General features: G+C 41.5%; 1 protein-coding gene across 4 annotated transcripts; it reads left to right on the plus strand.

Moving 5' to 3' along the window:
• The first annotated feature begins 1,024 nt into the window (after positions 1 to 1,024).
• Positions 1,025 to 18,684, plus strand: LOC102194153 (signal transducer and activator of transcription 1-alpha/beta). Of its 4 annotated transcripts, none has more exons than XM_005738645.1 (25): positions 1,025 to 1,152; positions 4,307 to 4,437; positions 5,171 to 5,315; positions 5,401 to 5,496; positions 7,089 to 7,175; positions 7,262 to 7,340; positions 7,713 to 7,804; positions 7,983 to 8,134; positions 8,583 to 8,741; positions 8,844 to 8,936; positions 9,351 to 9,410; positions 9,498 to 9,518; positions 9,615 to 9,705; positions 9,833 to 9,874; positions 10,540 to 10,629; positions 10,726 to 10,824; positions 10,918 to 11,053; positions 11,363 to 11,418; positions 14,177 to 14,274; positions 14,363 to 14,502; positions 14,762 to 14,950; positions 15,036 to 15,111; positions 15,192 to 15,288; positions 17,342 to 17,392; positions 18,331 to 18,684. In XM_005738645.1, the coding sequence occupies exons 2-25, from the start codon at positions 4,310 to 4,312 to the stop codon at positions 18,361 to 18,363; spliced, it is 2,310 nt and encodes a 769-aa protein (XP_005738702.1). In that variant the 5' UTR covers positions 1,025 to 1,152; positions 4,307 to 4,309; the 3' UTR covers positions 18,364 to 18,684. The 4 variants fall into 4 exon arrangements, with proteins under 4 accessions (XP_005738702.1, XP_013767740.1, XP_005738703.1 ...); XM_013912286.1 differs by having other exon boundaries at positions 4,310 to 4,437; XM_005738646.1 differs by lacking the exon at positions 17,342 to 17,392.
• Positions 18,685 to 19,782: the final 1,098 nt, after the last annotated feature.

A 19,782-nucleotide genomic window follows, 5' to 3' on the forward strand; every position in this document is an offset into this window, starting at 1 on the left:
ATGATTAGAACCATAAACATTCAGATCTGGATTCATCACTCCATCAGACTGGTTTCCACTTCCTTTCAGTTCAGGCCTTTTCTTCCTGTTCCCCTTCCTGTTTAAGAATGGCTTCCTGACAGCCACCTTCCACTGAGACCATTTCTGATGAGGCTTCAGTGAACATTAGATGGATCAGCTGAAGGTCCAGATGCATCTACCACTTCTTTTTTTCCTCTGAAAGACTTAAGTGAAGTGGAAATGTAGCTAATGCCCAAAGAAAAACTTTGAGAGGTCCTTGGAAAGCCTGGGGAAATACTGCTCAAAACCACTTAGAAAATTACAGGAAATTCTGACTTCTTGGAAGAAATGTGGGCTGGGGCAAGACTTTTGTTCTCCATTGAAGTTTTCAACTTTGTAAAATATAAGAATTACAAAGAATAAATATTAGTGAAATATTTACGTTTTAAAACCGGTGATTAGCACCTTTTTGTTGTCGGTACAAGATTATAACTTTTGATATTTAGACTACAATAAGATTTTTTTTTTAAGTTTAGTTTTTATGTTATGTTTTTTAAATACGTCTTTTATTTTCAGTTATTACTTTCTTATTCCAGAATTTTTTTCACATGTCAACGATCAAACATAATTTTTAAGTTAAGTTTCAGTTTCAGAGTTGTAGGCGTCCTTGCAGCTTTCGCTTTCTCTGAAAACACGTGGTCACTCTTGGCTCTTCTCTGTACTGACTTTCTCCCTCCGAAAAGCCTGCGTCATGTTGCTTTAAACTCAATTAAAAATACATTTTATGTACAGTGTCATTCTCTTTGACTTTGTACAATGACAAAATACATCTTGACTCTTGATGTTATGCTTACAGGGGCAGCTTTAAACAAAAAAACTCCTGTGTATTTTTTTTCAGGCATGCTTGGTAGCTGTCAACAACAGCCGTTTTTCCCTCTTTGTGATTGGCTGTCTCGTGGAAAAGGGCGGGGGCTTGTCGTAAATGGTGTGCGGTGATTGGCTGATAGTGTTCCGTAAAGTAAGCTGCGCCACTGGAGTAGAAAAAAGGTAGGAGAGCTGTGTGGCTTGTTAGGCACATTTAGGGACTCAAGCATTTTCGGAAACACAACTTACTTCCCGTGGAAGCTTGTACGCGTTACCTTTACATTAAAGGTAAGTTACATGACTTACATGTTCAAAAGGTGACGTTGTTTTATATAAATCGCATCTGTGACCCTTTTACACAGCAAGCCGTGCTAGGAGAGCACTTAAACTTGAACTTGCTAATCGGTAATGCTTAAAAAAAAACGACTCCTGCAAACACTTGATGGCAGTTTACGGGATATAAGCGTTCCTCTGTGTATGTGTTAATATTTGTGTATCTGTCCGTAGCCGTTATTTAAATCAAATCTTAACTTTTTACACGCTTACGTCCATACCTCCAACCATTAGGGGTCCGAAACGTAAATAATTACCTGTCAACCCCGTGTAAAAGTCGGGATCTTAGTCGATGTGTAACACCAGATAAATTATTGTATATGCCGATCTCTCAGGTGAGGCACCAACATATAGATAATCTATTGAGTCTTGTATTGTTAGACGTTAAAATAAGGGGCTCTGCTTGAATCTTAAAAAAGACACATTACCGATTAGAGTTTGGCTGAGGAGAGCTGGAAAGGACCACAGGGCTGCCTTAAGTGACTTGGGGAGCCAGAAAGATTAAAAATTAAAGCTGTGAAATGGATTTATTGGCTATGATCGTCTCATGAATGTGGAATTAGGTCATATATATATATATATATAGATACACATACGTTTAAATACTCTTAATGATATATTTTTTAACTGATGCTGGAGGCAGAGTCACATTTGTGGGGAAATTGAAACCTAAGCTGACCTTAGACGCCTCCTACATTCAGGTTTAGCCACTTGGAACAAGATAAATACAGATAAGATTGCGTTTGATTTAAAAAAACAAAACAACAAAAATGTTAATTTGTCTCTTCTTTAGCTGTCAAACAATCCTGTTTTACAATATGGGGATTAATCTGTGCAGCTAATTACAGTTTGAGCTTCAGTGTCTATGAAATCCAGCTGCTTTTAACAGAAATCAGTGTTGGATGTTCCTTTACATCATCACACACATCTTTCTTTGTTTTTACTTTCTGATCTTAAGTCAGAGCACAACTGAGCCAGGAAGGAGGCGGGTGGCAGCCCGCGACAATCCTCGAGTCAGCACTTATCATTTCACAATTTCTCACACTGTAAACAAGCAGCTGGTTTTCTGTAGTGAGAAAAATGTTTGGGAGCTTCCTGACCTTTGTCTTCTGTCCACAGTGATGCAAGGAGAGTCAGAAATAAAAAAATATTTTCAATTAGATCTTCAAATTATTGAATTATCCTCATATGTTTATGGATTTAAGATGAGTTCTTAGAAAACCAAGCTCGGAACAAATGACTAAAAAATGTTTCCTTTATTTATTCAGGATTATTATACACATCTACACTGTATATAAACTTTAAGTATCCACGTCTAGCGAATTCTCAAAAAGCGTAAATTCCCTTTAAAGGGTTTTTTAAAAAGTCTCAGATTTCTGCCACTTTTATCTCACAGCCTCATGATAATAGATTCTGTATGTTTTTATTAACTGTTGTGTGTCTACAGCGGAAGACTGCAGACAGAAATGTGGCATACATGTCGATAAATTTACACACATGATCTGCTTTTGTGGGCGTTTAATAACCCAGCTAGGGTTTTCTTCAGTCTTTGATGACACACCAGTGAAAAAGTATATAAAATCAGACTTTTTCTGCTTATTTCCAGCTCCATATTTTCACTCCTGGACTCTGCTAGAGTAGCTTTGCATGATTCCCAGATTAGAATAATAATAATAATAATAATATTATATGGGGGCGATCGTGGCTCAAGAGTTGGGAGTTCGCCTTGTAATCGGAAGGTTGCCGGTTTGAGCCCCAGCTTGGACAGTCTCGGTCGTTGTGTCCTTGGGCAAGACACTTCACCCATTGCCTACTGGTGGTGGTCAGAGGGCCCGGTGGCGCCAGTGTCCGGCAGCCTCGCCTCTGTCAGTGCGCCCCAGGGTGGCTACAATGTAGCTTGCCATCACCAGCGTGTGAATGTGTGTGTGAATGGGTGGATGACAGGTTGTGTAAAGTGCTTTGGGGTCCTTAGGGACTAGAAAAGTGCTATACAAATACAGGCCATTTACCATTTTTATTTATCTCATACTTGGTCTCCAGTTCATTCTCTGTCTAAGCTGTTTTAGCTGCTTCACTTTTAAGCTGACTTTAAGCAGCTCTGATTGGCTGCCCCTCACTATCAAGACTTTTGTTGCACATGTTAGAAATATGTGCCCTCCATGACATCATAAAGATCAAAGAGTAGGAAAATGAATTTTTGAAACTGAGTATTTAGAGCAGTCTGAGGCTAGAGCGATTACTCGCACATACACTGTCCTCATTATTTGAGGCTCTGGTGCATGAACATCCACCACGAAACAGGATATGTATGACAGAAAAAATGCTTTAACATTTCTTATCTGTGAAACTAAAATGGTGAATAATCTTGCCTGATGCTCGGTAGAAAAGCCTGTATATATGTAGCCACCTTTTGTGCTTTTTAGGAAAATGATGAAGCTGAGCAATTTGGCCAATACCTACCTGTTGTTTTGAAACTGAGTGGCACTGATTACCTCTTATTTCTGACACTAACACAGATAAAAAGCAATAAAATTAAGTTCATGTTTAATTAGCAAGATGTGAAAATACAGATTTTAGTGAAAAAACGCACCAAGAGAGTTTATTTTATTGGCATCGCTGAGCAGGGGAAGTATGGGCTCAAAATGTGGTCATAAATATTTTGTACTTGTAAAAAAGATTTGTATGTGTAAAAAAAATAAATAAAATTGTGCATGCGTAAAAAAGATTTGTGCGTGGACTTAGCCCAAAAAACCCCTGCAAGTTACAAGTACGAATTTTGACCCTATTTTTCTTCCTTTAAGCTGATCGGTCAACGTCATGTCAATCACAAATTCTGATTGGATTGTTACATTTGTGATTGAAATGACATTCACCAATCAGATGAAAGGAAGAAAAATAGGGTCAAAATTCGTAGTTGTAACTTGCAGGGTTTTTTTGGCTAAGTCCACACACAAATCTTTTTTACAAGTACAAAATATTTATGACCACATTTTGAGCCCATAGGGAAGAGGCTACCGTAAGAATGCAGCTTTTAGACTCTCCCGTCTTTTGCGTAGACTGTGCCACATCGTGCAAAAAATGTCCTGACAGAGCTGCTTTCATTCACCAGAAGATGGCGCAGTGGGGCCAGCTTCAGATGCTGGACAGCAAGTACCTGGAGCAGGTGGATCAGCTGTACGATGACTCGTTCCCCATGGACATCCGTCAGTACCTGAGCAAGTGGATCGAAAGCATCGACTGGTAAGAAGTCCGAATAAAGGGCAGCGTCTTTTTTTTTCTTTCAAACGTTTCTCATCGACTCGTTTGAACCATTAAAAAGTTGTTTTTATTGTAATACCTGTACTGATTTACCTGAATTTTTTTTATCTGGCATATCCCCTCCATACAATAAAAAGAGGAATAACTAACACTAAAACAAGAAAATCAAAGGTTGCAAAGTAAAGGTTAAACTGGATGTCCTGATGGAAAAGAAAACTGTAGGTGCATTTGTATCGACATCGTAGATCAAACAGAAGCGAGCTCACACTTGTGGACGTGGATCTGGATCTATGGTCCTGCACTGGGAAACAACAGGGTCACCAAGGATGTGGAAAGCTTCATGACATTGTATCCACAATGCAGGGATATCTTTGCGCATATTGAGAGTTTTGGTTCAGCTGCAAAAATTTAATTACATGTGGGGAAAAAAGTCCTCACAGCCCATAAAATCCTGGTTGTAAAAGTGCAGAAATACCTGTCCTTCATCATCATTTCAGCATCTGTTCATTAACTGTTCCATTGCTAGATTTTTATCAGACCAAAGCAAAAGTGTTTGAGCTAATGAGACTGATAATCATGGACTTCTCAATATTTGGATAAAGGTTTTGTTGAAGCACAGCATTTGCTGAAAACCAATTTGTAACCCTTTCAAGGTTAACCCCAAACTGAGCGTCTTCTGTTCATGCTACTCAAAGACTTACTGTGGTCTCCTCAGGGACACGGTGGCCATGCAGGACTCTCTGGCCACGGTTCGTTTCCACGACCTTCTCGCTCAGCTGGACGACCAACACAGCCGCTTCGCTCTGGAGAACAACTTCCTGCTGCAGCACAACATTCGCAAGATCAAGAGGAACTTGCAGGTCCGACCCTGGATTCGAAACACTTCTGTGTGAGGCAGGTTAAATTCCTTTATGTAACTAAAAGTACGAGCGGTTCTCTCTCCAGGATCGCTTCCAGGAAGATCCCGTCCACATGGCCATGATCATCTCCAGAAACCTGAAGGAGGAGCTGAAGATACTGGAGATTGCAAAGAGCACAGAGGTAAAAGCTGCAGCTCGGTTTCGTTGTTAGAACATAACTATGACAGCAGAATAACACCTGACAGATCTAAATCCTTCCGTTAATCAGACTCTGGCTTTAAATACACATTTACTTTTAGGCTCACACATCTGGGGTTTAAATTATAGACGAGTGTTCAGGATTCAAACAGCTTATAGGTGGATTACAGCCAGCTTCTGGTGCAGGTAGACCATCGTAAATCCTACCAGATGCAACTTAAAGCAAGAGAAAAGATGCTTTCAAGACAAAAATAGCTGAACAAATGATAAGAATTGTATTACTTTTCCAACTTAATGGCTGCTTGAATGCTCCAAAATCATGCTGATGCATGGTGCGTACACGTCTGCATGCTCTATGAATCAAAGCCCAATATGCACACAGGGACTGAGTTCTCATTCTTCAAAATGAAAAACCAACAGAAACAACCTCAGAATCGTCTTTTTTCTTATGTACTATAACTTTAGTGCATTAAATAAAGCTGTAAAAACCATTTCACCTTCATGCTGTTTATATTCTCTTACTCTCACAGAGTAAAAAATAAATCATCCTTTTTTTGTTTTTTTCCCAGTAATTTTTCATCTGCGTGTTATCTTTCCACTCAAACACAGAAATTTCTATTTCACAGCCACAAGCTGTAATCAGAAGATTAAAGCAACCTTCTACTAGATCTAAAAGATAGAAAGAATTGGAAAGGATCTACTTCATTACACCCCTTATACCTATTTTTTTTTTATGTATAAAACTGCAACGCTTGTGGGATAAATTACTTTTAATTTAAAAGGAAATACCATCTGTCCATCCATCTATCTTCTTCCGCTTATCCGGGGCCGGGTCACGGGGGCAGCAGCCCAAGCAGAGATGCCCAGGCCTCCCTCTCCCAAGCCATCCCCACCAACCTCCTCCACTTATCTGGAGGAACACCAAGGCTTGCCAGCTGTGTCCTGGGTCTGCCCTGGAGCCTCTCCCGGTGGGACATGCCTGGAAAAGGAAATACTTGCCTGTGATATCCTCATCGATCCCAGAGTGATGTTTTTGGCCCTGATGAGAAACTGGCTAAAATTTGCTCCTCTGCAGACAGATCAGTGGACAAAACTATGACCCAAGTGAAACGTCTACAAGTCAGAACACTTGTCAAATACCTGAAAAGTCTGAACACCTTAAAACTACACCAAGTGTTCCTTCTTTATTTAGCATGTTTTGCGATTCTGTTTTCTTCCCTCTTCTTTGTTTTTACTTTTAAATGCCTTATCTAGAAATCTGATTAAACATGAGGGTAGCAGCACGGGTTTCTGTTCATCTACACCACATACATTAAGATTGACGCAGTTTTGCTATCAAAACTACGATATACTCTGTGATAATGATGCTTAATGTTAGCTAAGGAGAGTGGATTTTGTCTTAAGATTGAGACACTTGGAGTGGATGTAATCTTGATCTGATTTCGTTGTTTAGCAGAACTTTAACCTCTATGTCTAAATTAATACCTGAATTCAGTTTCACTTTTCAAGGTCCCGAAGAGTCTAAACCTGTTTCTGTTTCAGAGACATTAAAATGTGTGACCTCTGTTTCGGTAGGATGAGACCGATGGGGCAGTGTCGGCCATGGTGGTGGAGAAACAGAAGCTGGACAACAAAGTGAAAGAGATGAAGCACATAGTCCAGGTAAAACTATTACGCAGCGTGTAGGTCCCAGCTCGAGGTTGGTCCGGCTCTGCTGGAAAATCTCTAACGGGCTCTTTGACTATCAGGTGGTGGATCAGAACATTAAGAACGTAGAAGACCTGCAGGACGAGTATGACTTCAAAGTCAACACACTGAAGAACAGAGGTGAGGAAATCGTCCAGGCTCAGCTGTAGAGCCAAACCCCAAAATGTGATTGCAGTGATTTGGATGGCTGAGGAAGTACTTTTGGTAATACAGTGAAGATCAACATGTCAAGGGGCAATTTGAGTTCTTGGAGGCAGAGAAATAAATTCAGAGAGCCGACGGAGTTTTGAGGTTTTGAGCTAAAGCGCACTTGTTGCCAAATGCGGTGATCTGACCTAAAAAAATTGGAACAAAGTAGCTCGTGTTGGTAAAGAGTGAAAGGCCTTTTCCAAACTGACATATATTAAATGCTCTTAAAACTTCATTTAAAATTCAATCTATGTTGCTTCCAAGTTTTAATTGTGTGCATTTTTTTTCCTTCTTCCTCCACAGAGAATGAAATGAACGGCATGACGGTGAAGGACCTGGAGAAGGAGAAGATGACAGTCGGGAGGATGTGCTTTGAGCTGAAAGCCAAGCGTCAGGTGACGAGAAACACGACTAACATATAATCCCTTTGAGGTCACTGGGCTGTAACAATAAAGTCATTTTGATCTTATAAACTTTTTCTTTCTGAGGAGTTTTAAACGCCATAACAGGACATTTGATGTGACTGATGCGATGGACTCTTGGGTGTGGGTTTTTTTGTTTTGATTTTTTTAGGACGCTGTGCTCGGGCTGAACGAGCTGCTGAACGTCACTCAGGCCCTGCTGGCAGAGTTGATCTCCGAGGAGCTGCCCGACTGGAAGCAGCGTCAGAAGATCGCCTGCATCGGTGGCCCGCCCAACGCCTGCGTGGACCAGCTGCAGAACTGGTGAGCCGCCCTCTCCATCCCATCTCTTCCTCTTTAATCGCCTCTTTCTTCACTTCCTCTTCTGCTTAGCCATCAATCTTAGTGTCTTTTTCATTCTTCCACCTATATTTAATATTTCCCTCACCTTCCTCATCGTAATTTTTCCATCAGTTTTTTTTCATCAGTTCATTTTGATTAAACACCTGCGAGGATGTGAACCTGTTTGAGAAGAAAGGTTAAAGGGGTTTAATAAGATATTAAAATAGTTTGATAAAAGACGTAACATGGTAGACAAACAGATGAAAGTGGTCACTAAACGATATGGAAAAATCCTAAATGGAGGAGATAAATGACTGAAAGTAAATGGAGAACCAAAAGTAATCCAGGGTCCAGTTCATGAACAGTTCTTCGGTCGACTGGGTGCTTCATCTGGTGTGTTATCTGATCTTCTGTCCTCGCCCTCCTGCAGGTTCACGGCAGTAGCGGAGAGTCTGCAGCAGGTCCGTCAGCACCTGAAGAAGCTGCAGGAGCTGGAGCAGAAGTTCACTTATGAGAACGACCCCATCACAGTGAAGAAGGCTTACTTGGAAGGCCGAGCTCTGGAGCTCCTCAAAAACCTGCTGTCCAAGTATGAAACCCTTCACTCTTTATTGTTATTATTATTATTATCATTATTATTGCTGAGTGTTGTTATTATTGGCTGTTAACCTGGATTCTGATCTGTGTGAAGCTCTCTAGTTGTAGAGAGGCAACCTTGCATGCCCACCCACCCACAGAGACCACTGGTGTTGAAAACAGGCGTCCAGTTTACGGTGAAACTTCGGTAAGAAGTTAAATGTGAAGTGTTTACGTGTCTTTCTGCCCTGACCCCTAAATCATTTTTACATTTATATAAGTTATATAATAATTCATATAATTTCTCATTTATATAATTTCTAAAAAAATAAATAAAACAGAACCAGTTTATTACCACTCTTGGTCCTGTCATGCTTGGTATTGATCCAATACTGATACCAACATTGGTATCCATACTATCTATACACCCCTGAGCCTGGCTCTGCTGGAGGGTTCTTCCTGTTAAGAGAGAGTTCTTCATCCCACAAAATAAATAAAATGAGAATTTTTCCTTCTTTGTTTTGTACCCAAATGAAATGAAAACGCAGAAATTGCGTCAGGTGATGTTTATCCGTTGGTGAGCGTCAGCTTCCTGTTTCAGTCTCGTTTCCTTTCGGTTCAGGTTTCTGGTGAAACTGCAAGAGTTTAACTACCAGCTCAAAGTCAAGGCCCTGTTTGATAAGTAAGCAAATTCTCACCTTTGCTTTTGCCGCTTTGAATCATCATGCTGCATGTTTCCAAATATGTAACACTTTTTTTTTCTCCTCAGGGATGTTACAGAGAAGAAAGGGTACGTCTGAAATGTATTCATACACATTGAAATATATAACGTGTTATTCAGTAACGCAGCTGATTAATAGCTTTCCATTGATCATCTTTGAATCAGGTTCAGGAGGTTTAACATTTTGGGGACAAACACCAAAGTCATGAACATGGAGGAGTCCAACGGCAGTCTGGCAGCAGAGTTCAGACATTTGGTAAAATCAGTGTCTTAGTATTAAACCCACAGTATTCCCTTCCACTGGTTATATATTGTTTTTATTATTTAGGGAGATTTCTTAGACACCCTAATAGTGATGCCTTTCCAACTTAATCTCCATACAGCAACTCAAAGAACAGAAAGGACCTGGAAACAGAACAAATGACGTAAGAGCCTTTAAAACTTTATTCCATAAAATACACAAACCTGCTCTGTGTGTTTGAGACTGCAGGTCACATACTGGCTGTTTTACAGTCATCATAGAGGCCTTCAATATGCAACAGACTCGTCTACCTGGATGTTTTTTCTTCCTCTTCTTTAGCTGTAGGAGCGCGCCCTCCTTCTCTGCGCTTATTCTCTTGTGTGGTGGAATATAACCATTAAATTAGTAATTCTGTCCAGGCCGAATGTCACATGAAAATCACAGTTTCAGCTTCCCACGGCATGTTAGTGCGAAAGCTTCAAAATAAAAGTTCTTTAGAAAAAACTGAAGGGATTTTATAGAACTAACAGTGGCCTAAAAAATCATTTTATATGTAATGCACACTAGAAAAAGAAAAGAATTCATTGTCCCGCATTACAGCTTACATAGCTATATGAGGAACCTTGTTCCACTTTATATGTAACCTCTGTAAATGTGACGTAAGGACAGATATGGACACATAGTTTGTTTTGTTGGAGAAAGATTGTAAACTACATTTGATGTGGTTTTACGTGTAGATTGGTGATGTAGAGTGAAGTTTAGTTACAGGAACGTTGCATGCTTCCTGCAGAGGCTTGGGGAAGGGTGTTGTGTGTTTTGGGTAAGCTGAGTGTGTCTCTGGGTGTTCAGGGTCCTCTGATCGTCACCGAGGAGCTCCACTCGCTCAGCTTTGAGTCGGAGCTGCAGCTCAACCAGTCCGGACTCGACATCAAACTTGAGGTGAGACCCGCCCTTTGTTCATGCTCAAAATTAAACTAGAGTTGATAGAGGAGATTAAACCCTGCTGCTTCCTCCTGTCGTTTTATTTATTTCTAGGCCATTTCTCTGCCCGTGGTCGTCATCTCCAACGTCTGCCAGCTACCCAGCGGCTGGGCCTCCATCCTCTGGTACAACATGCTGACCACGGAGCCCAAAGTGAGAACACGCTTTGATTTCAGTCCGCTCCTAGCACCTCCACGTACCCTCGGTTTTTGTCTCTTACCGATCTCCAACTGTCATGTTTTCCAGAACCTGAAGTTCTTCCTCTCCCCTCCTGCGGCGAAGTGGTCTCAGCTCTCCGAGGTGCTCAGCTGGCAGTTCTCCTCCGTCACCAAGCGAGGCCTGAACCAGGAGCAGCTCAACATGCTCGCTGATAAACTGCTCGGTGAGACGCACAAAAATAACATGTGGTAACGTTTTAAGAAAATTCAAGGCCACTAAATATCTTTTAAAGTCTCTGTTTTATTCATAACAGGCTTAAACCTTAACTATAACTAAAGATCTTAACCCTCAATCTGTCGTTTCTTTACTACTGATGAAATATAAGACGATCCGAGGCTCAGAAAGCTGCAGACCGAAACGAATGGCTCAAAGTCAACAAATGGCCGACTGTCACTGCTGTGCTAATAAACTTCTACCTGCAGCACACATGAATAACCTGCAGACGTTTGTACCTGGTTGTTTTTCTGTGAAGGAACCAAAGCTCAGAGGAACCCGGAGGGACTCATCCCCTGGACCAAGTTCTGCAAGGTGAGCCATAGTCTGATAAGCCTCATTTATCCAGCTGATAATGATTTCATTTATATTCAAAACCAGGAGACTCAGAGGGCAACGTAACAATCACAAAGGTTAAAACTTAAAAAAAAAATGCAATTATGCAGGTGTTGATGTAAATAGTTACAAATAAAAACAAAGTCCGTAAAGACTGTTTGATACACTGTACTGCCAAAAGTATCACTCGCCTGCCTTCACACACACACATCAACTTGAGCGACGTCCCATTCTTAATCCATAAGGTTTGATATGATGTTGGCCCTTTGCAGCTATAACAGCTTCAGCTCTTCTGGGAAGGCTTTCCATAGGTTTAGGAGTGTTTTGAGGAATTTTTTACCATTCTTCCAGAAGCACATTTGTGAGGTCAAACTGTTGATTTGAGGACAGGACTCTGTGCAGGCCAGTCAAGTTCTTCCACACCAAGCTCACTCATCAATGTCTTCATTGACTTTACTCTGTGCACTGGTGAACAGTCATGTTGTACCAGGAAGGGACCATCTGCAAACTGTTCAAAGCTGAGAACATGATATTGTCCAACATGTCTTGATATGCTGAACCCTCTATGTTCCTTTCACTGGAACTAAGGGTCTGAGCCCAACTCCTGAAAAACAACCCACATCATAATAACCGCTCCAACAAACTTTACACTTTGCACAATGCAGTCAGACAAGTACCGTCTAGACCAGGGGTCAGCAACCTTTAACACCCAAAGAGCCATTTGGACCCGGTTTCCACGCAAAGGAAAACACTGCGAGCCACAAATACTTTTTGACATCTAAAATGAAGATAACACTGTATGTATTGTTTTTTACCTTTATGCTTTGTGTGAACAACTAAGGTGTGTTTCTTATGAAATCCATGAAGTGCTACAGAGAAAATTACATTTTATTTATGTAATGAACACATTTTGAACTCTTAAAGAAATATAACCAAAGGAAAACGATCCATGTAGCAAAGAAAAACTGTTGTGTGCCACCCTTATAATGCCTTTGGGCTTTTGGAGCGTAGCAGAGCCTTGACCTGAATTTTAAAAAATAATTGGAAAAAAGCACTACGCTACTATGTGGCTCAAGAGTTGCCGGTTCGAGCCCCGGCTCCGACAATCTCGGTCGTGGTGTCCTTGGGCAAGACACTTCACCCGTTGCCTACTGGTGGTGGTCAGAGGGCGCCAGTGTCCGGCAGCCTCGCCTCTGTCAGTGCGCTGTGGCTACAATGTAGCTGCCATCACCAGTGTGTGAATGTGTGGATGACTGAATGTAGTGTAAAGCACTTTGGGGTCCTTAGGGACTAGTAAAGCGCTATATAAATGCAGGCTATTTACTAAAAAATGAAAAATAAATATTTGCATAAATATTTATTCATTTACTTATATTTATTTTACCTGGTAAATGTGTGTGGCGGGGCGTGGTCTGCAGCGCCGCTGCATGTGAGGAGGCGGACGCACCTGAGCGGCACCCGCAATCACGCCTCGCCGCCTTAACGTCTGTGCTCTCTATGCTGTTGTGTGTCGGGCTGTGAGCTGAAAAGCTACAGCCGGCTGTATACGTACAGCAACTGTGTGTGAAAAGTGGTCAATAAAGAGATGTTGAAAAGCATCGGGTCTGCCGTGGTATGTTTACAATGGAACTTCTGCTGCTGAACCTCTGCGCACAGTGAAGTGACTTTCATCTTTGCGCGGGACTGTAAGCGGTCATCTGTGAGGCGTGAGCGGTGTTTGTTTTTAACATAGTTCACGGTGGAGCTGCTGACATAATGTGGATCTGAAGATCCATAATTGGCCTACCAGGGGTTGAAAGTCTCGGGAAATGCACGGCGTTTCGGCGGGTATACCGGCTTCCGCGAGTGTGACGCTATTTTGAGCGACGAAAAGTAATAAAATATAATTTTATTTTTATATTTCAAAATCACAATAATCTTCCAATTTAGAACTACAAGTTTAAAAAGAACTAACACAAAAAATACACTTCAGCTAAATACTTGTCATTTATTTTCCCAAACCACGCGGAGCCGCAGTATAAGGACTGCGTCTACACCAGGTTGCCGACCCCTGGTCTAGACTGAAAACTGTGATTCTTCGCTCCAGAGAACACGTTTCCACTGCTCTAGAGTCCAGTGGTGGAGTGCTTTACACCACTGCATCTGACACTTTACATTGGCAGTCTTTGGTGATTGACTTTGGAGAAAGTCTGCATCCCACAGCTGACTGGAATATTTAGTAGTAAGGAAATTTCATGCCTGGACTTGTTGCACAGGTGGCATCCTGTCACGATACCATGCTGGATTCATTCAGTCATTCATTCACTGAGCTCCTCAGAGTGACCCAAATGTTTGTAGAAACAGTCTGCATGCACAGGTGGTGGATTTTATCCAGTCGTGGCCATGGAAATGACTGGAACACCCGAATTTTAAGATTTGGATGGCTGAGTGAATACTTTTGGCAACATAGTGTATTTATATCAGTGTCTGCATCTATATCCATCTAACAAGTGGGTATCTTTGTCATCAGCTTCTTTTCTATTGGCCCTAAGTTTACGCCCAAATAACATTAAAACAATCTTTAAAAGCTTTGAGTATAACTGACGCTTGAGCCACGTTCCCATGGCTGCAGCCTCCTCAGGCAGCTGCTCCAAAGCCTTGACTCTGGAGCAGCTGCCTCGTGATCTGAGCCAACAAATATTCGCCTGTAATCACTTTTATTCATCGTGCACTGAACCAGACTTTGTGATTCGTCCAGCAGCAGAGCGCAAACGAGAAGGCGTTCCCTTTCTGGTTGTGGATTGAAGGTATCCTGGACCTGATCAAAAGACACCTGCTGGCCCTCTGGAATGATGGGTGAGTGGCGCTCTAGTGAAGCTGCGAGAGTCCGTGGGGGGAGAATTTAAGCGGTAAACATGAGTTTGTTTGTTTTCTTCTCATGCAGCTGCATCATGGGATTCCTCAGTAAGGAGAGGGAGAAGGCTCTGCTGACTGACAAGTGTCCGGGCACCTTCCTGCTCAGGTTCAGCGAGAGCAGCCGAGAGGGAGCCATCACCTTCACCTGGATCGAACACGACGTCCACGGTAATAAAGTCACTTCTTTTGACCTTCATTTACACTTTCAACAACACAAAACTTGAAATTTTCAAGGTTTTCATGATTAAACGTCTCTAAAGATGTGGCTGCACTCTAGTGGCTGACGAGACATTTTTATTTTGGCGGATTTCTCTACGACTTCAAATCAAACCACATGAACCAATAGCCTTGATGTCCTGTGCAAGAAGTAAGTTTGAAGGAGGTTTAGTCCTCAGATTTAATATCTTCGGTCTCTTTTTCCACGCAGACAAGCCGGTCTTCCACTCCGTGGAGCCGTACACGAAGAAGGAGCTTTCCGCCGTCTCGCTCCCCGACATCATCCGCACCTACAAGGTAATGGCAGCGGAAAACATCCCAGAGAACCCGCTTCGCTTCCTCTACCCCAACATACCCAAAGACAAGGCCTTTGGGAAGTACTACCCCAAACCATCAGAGGGTAAGAGCTGCTGTTACGTTTGGTTTTCGCCCATAAATACTCTGATACTCTGCAGACCTTCATCCAAGCTTCATTTACCTTCCAGCTGCTGAACCGATGGAGTTTGAGGACACGGACAAGACTGGCTACATGAAGACGGAGCTCATTTCGGTTTCAGAAGTGTAAGCAGAGAGAAACAAACGCATCACGACTAAAGAGAAAGACTTAACGTGTAATCATGGTTTGTGTCCGTGTGGTTCAGACATCCGTCCAGGCTACAGGACAACATGATGCCGATGTCTCCGGACGACTACAAGGCTCTGGAGCAGTACGTGAGCCCCAGAGACATTGACGCTGTGGTGAGTCAGCACTGTTTAAACTATAAATTTGGTATTAGCCGAGCAGTAGTAAAACTTCAAAAAAGTACAACGCAAACCAGAAATGAAGTCTGTTCACCTTCAAAGTAAAAGTTGCAATCTCTGTAACCTAGGGTGCTTGAGAAATAAAAGCGTCTGGACTTCTTTAAGTTTCCTTTAACCTCCTAGGACCCGAACTCTTCCAAAGCATGCATTTTTAATTTCTTTTTGATATTTGGGCATATTGGGGCCCGATGAATGTAAAAACAAAGAATTACCAGATTTATTTTTTTTAACCTTTTGTTTTTAAGAAAAATAAGAGCCACATATGAGGATATTCGTTTAAAATTTTGACAGAACAGTAGCAGTATAATGTCCTCGTAGGTGTATATCAGGCCCTTGTAGAGCAAAATTGAGTATTTTGGTCTAAATAACCCAAAATGTGATGTCCACATATGTGGACACCAGGTCCTAGGAGGCCAAGATGTTTCACCTCCTATCCAAGAAGCTTCTTCAGTTCTAATTGATCACAAAGTCCAAGGTGTGAAAACGGTGTGGGTCACAATCAGCCAAGGTGTCGGGTGTACGCCTTGTGAAGCCCAGCCCCACCCTATCATGTGATTTACTGAGGTCAGATGGCCCAGGGTGTGAGTGGGCGTTAAGGTGTCTGGGAAGGGATCTCAAAACTGGCGTATAGATGGCAGACAGTTGGCGTTGTAAACCATCGCCTCTGTTCAAAGACAGTCGTTCACAGTGGACATAGATGGCAGAGCGACCTTTGTCCTTTAGATGCAGATGAACAGCTGAGTCTTGTCCCGTGGAGGAGGTTCTTCTATGTTGTGCCATGCGTTTATGAAGTGGCTTTAAGTCCAGATGCTTTTCTTTCCAAGCTCTTTAGACTATGATGACCTGGATGATTAAGAACCTTCACAGACTCTCTTTGTCACCCTTTGCCAGAGCTTTTATTTTGAAGGCAAACGATCTTGAGCAGTTGGGCAATGTCTGTAGACAAGTCCAACTGCTCACAAGGAGGTCTTTGCCAATCGGATGGGCAATACGCATTTTTCCCTAGCAACAGGTGGTTGTCAGGGACCAAATTGTCAGTACGTTTAACTGAGGCTTTAGCAATTATTTTCCCACCAACTATCACAATTCATTTCTCTCTCACAACTGGTCTGTAAGCGTGTGTGAGTGGAACTTTATTTGCTCGATCCTACATCATCACAATGACAAAGTGGCGGACAAGTTAATATCACATGCTTATTGGTCATGTGTCCTCAAATCCTCAGTTTTACCCATCATCACTTGAAGTTGCTGGTTGTCATTGACTCTCTTGTCACCACCTTGCTGCTCTCTGTGTGGATGGCCCTTTCAGCACCACCTTGTGGCAGTATGCAGATTGCAGCGGGCAAGCAGGAGCCCGAGGATTTGGACTGATTCTGGTTCATCTTCACTTTCAGTGTGTGTGTGTGTGTGTGTGTGTGTGTGTGTGTGTGTGTACTTACTTTTTGGTGAACGAGGTCGCCACAAAACCGAGAGGTCCTGTCAGCAAGACCATCAAGTTTGGTGCAACCAGGAGGGTGACCCTGAAGATCAAACCTCCTAAAACATGTTACTGTTGTCTTCTGTCTATGCAAAGATGCAAATTAATGGAAATTTGCTCTGCATGCTCTGAATGGGGACAATTGTCCAAAACCCATCAGCAGTGATTCCCCTCACTTGGCCATCAGTTAGAAATGATGAAGGAGCTTATTGATGGCGTCTGAAAGCAGCTGGCGCTGAATCCTTACACTCTGATGTCATTTAGAGATGAAAAGAGAGAAATTTTGAGTAATCTTTGTCTCTTTTTTTAAAAACATGGAAGTATAAATGACCTTCTGCCCCTGGAGAAACAGTTTTTGTTTTGTTTTTCCTCTTGGCACTGCATGATGTCATTGAAAAGGGACTTCCTTTTATGGACACCAGTTTCTAGTGTTGGGACAGGCTCCAGCCCCCCTTTACTGCATCAGCTGTTCCTGTTGTCTATCCCTCTACAATGTTTCTGTCTGTCTTCTAGGTCTGCTTTCAGGCCAACAATCTGCTGGATCTCGAAGACTTTGACCATCAGGTAGATGCAGCTTCAGCGTTGCGCTGCTGTGTGTTAAAGTTTAGTCGGTGTAGCTTTGACACACCTGCTGCATGTGGCCATACTAATGTTCAAACTCCCTCAAGTGTTTAGTACATCATCCTCACTTGTGTGGGCCGCCCAGGTAGATTAAGTTTATTTCCTTTTTTTTTTTTTTCTTCTTTAAAAGAAAATCCATCTGACAGGACAACGCCGTCCATGATTTGGACAGCCCTCCTCGTTCTTATTTTCAAAGTTTAGGGTCCAGCATGATTTTGGAAGGGTTTCTAAAGATTTTAACATTTATTTGGCAGTTTAGCAGTCAAGACTTGATCGGAAGGCGAGAAGGTGCAAGGAAAGATGAAGCAAAGGATTGCTGGTCGACCAAACCCAAGCTTTCAGCTATAAGGCATGCGTGCCTGCTAACCAGTAAACTAAACTGCACCACTGGTTTTTAGACTGGCTTCTGACATGCCAATTTCTGACATGACTTTGAACTGGTTTCTGACCCTTTTTTGACATGAGTTTTGACTGTTTTCATTTTTATTTGAGTCGGTAGCTGCGCTTGGTCTCAGTATTGTATTTTTTCACGTAATCCAGTCAGCCTCTGTGATGTTGAGCTCTGTACTGTGTGATTTAGACCACTGGCTACAGGACACATTGTTCTTCATGTAGCTGAGAATATTTCCCAGATGTATTTTGGCCTAAATTGTCTCAATTTTGTTGAAATGAGAACATTGATAATAAAAGCATGAAGCTCTTCTTCCTTGCTAACCCTGTTACCCTGTAACTGCCAGCACGTTTTGTGTTTTTCTGTTTTCTCTGTAATATTGTAGGTTCTTTACCTTACAATATAAAGCGCCTTGAGGGAACTGTTGTTGTGATTTGGAATTATATTAAAAATAAAAAAATTAAATCACATTTTACTTATTTCTTTTCAGATGAGTGCAGCAGACTTTCGAGATGGAAACTGAAGGGAAGTCATATTCCTTTGACCTTCATTCTTCTCCTTGTACTGTACTTTTCACCAGAGGTCATCAGGTTATGTACTCGACTCTTAGATTCCTGTATGATTTTGACAGCACGGTCACCTTTCAGAAACAGGAGAAAATGTTCTCCTTTTTATTTGTACATAGTGTTTCTTTTTGATTAACTGTGAACTTTAAAGCCCTCAGTATCCTCTGCTGTAAAACTGTAGCATTTAAAACGTTTCTGCTTGCTTCATGAGAAATGATCATCATAAATGACTGTTTGGATTCATTTTATCAGTATAATAAATGCTTGTATTAAAATGAGTCAGTCATGCTTTGTTTTTAAGGTATAAAAACCTACTCTTTCACTCACCCCCTCCCTGATCCTGTTGTGAGGTTTCTTCCTGTTTAAAGGGAGTTCTTCTTCCCCACCATCGCATCATTTCATGGTTAGGGTTCTTTCAGTAATACTGTCTGATCTTTACCTTTATAATAAAAAGCATTAAAACAACAGTTGCTATAAAATTATATAAAAAGTATAAAATTAAGTTAACCTCCTAGCACCTGGCGTCCACATATATGGACATCACATTCTGGGTTTTTGCTCTACAGGGGCCTGATATCCACTTACGAGGATGTTATGCTGCCACTGTTCTATCAAAATTTAAAACAAATGTCCTCTTATGTGGATCTCATTTTTGTCAGAAACAAAAATCAGGTTAAAAAAATAAAAAAAAAATTCTGCTAATTGTTTGTTTTTACATTCTTCAGGTCCCAATCAGCCCAAAGAGAAATTAAAAAGGCATGCCATGAAAGAGTTCGGGTCTTCGGAGGTTAAACTGAACTAACACACTGTTAAGGTTACAGGTTTCACACTGATATTTTTCTGCTGCTTCTAAACTGGGCCAAGTAACATCAGTATAACGATTGATACATGTACTGTCAACAGAGCAACTGATTTTACAAAGATGAGAGTTTAAACAATGCAGACCAAAAACACAGATGCTGCAGTGTGAGAGGAAAAGCATTGTGAGGTAATATACTATTCAAAGGATGTTCTTCAAAAGTTTTGGCCAGTAAGGCTGGAAAAGAGCTAATACATTAATAAAGTTTAGACTTTGTGAAGGCAGGAAGTGAGTTGAGACTCACAGCTCTATCACTGAGATGCAGGAGAATCTGAATTATTTCAATAAATTCATTTAAAAAAAAAAAAGGGATGGTTTTCAATTTTTAGTCTTTCAGCTGCTTCGGCGCTATGTACAGTAGCGCTCAGAGTAAAGAAAATAAAAACAGAATTCAAATACGCTTAGTCTACCTGCAAAGTACAAACATATCCTCTTTTAGGGTCATACAGTCCCAGTCAAAAGTTTAAGACTCGAAAAATGGCAGAAAAAAAATCCTATTTTGCATGGTTGGATCTTA

The sequence above is a fragment of the Pundamilia nyererei genome, unplaced genomic scaffold (assembly GCF_000239375.1).
Source record: "Pundamilia nyererei isolate P.nyererei 1_Seehausen unplaced genomic scaffold, PunNye1.0 scaffold00085, whole genome shotgun sequence".
Taxonomy (NCBI): domain Eukaryota; kingdom Metazoa; phylum Chordata; class Actinopteri; order Cichliformes; family Cichlidae; genus Pundamilia; species Pundamilia nyererei.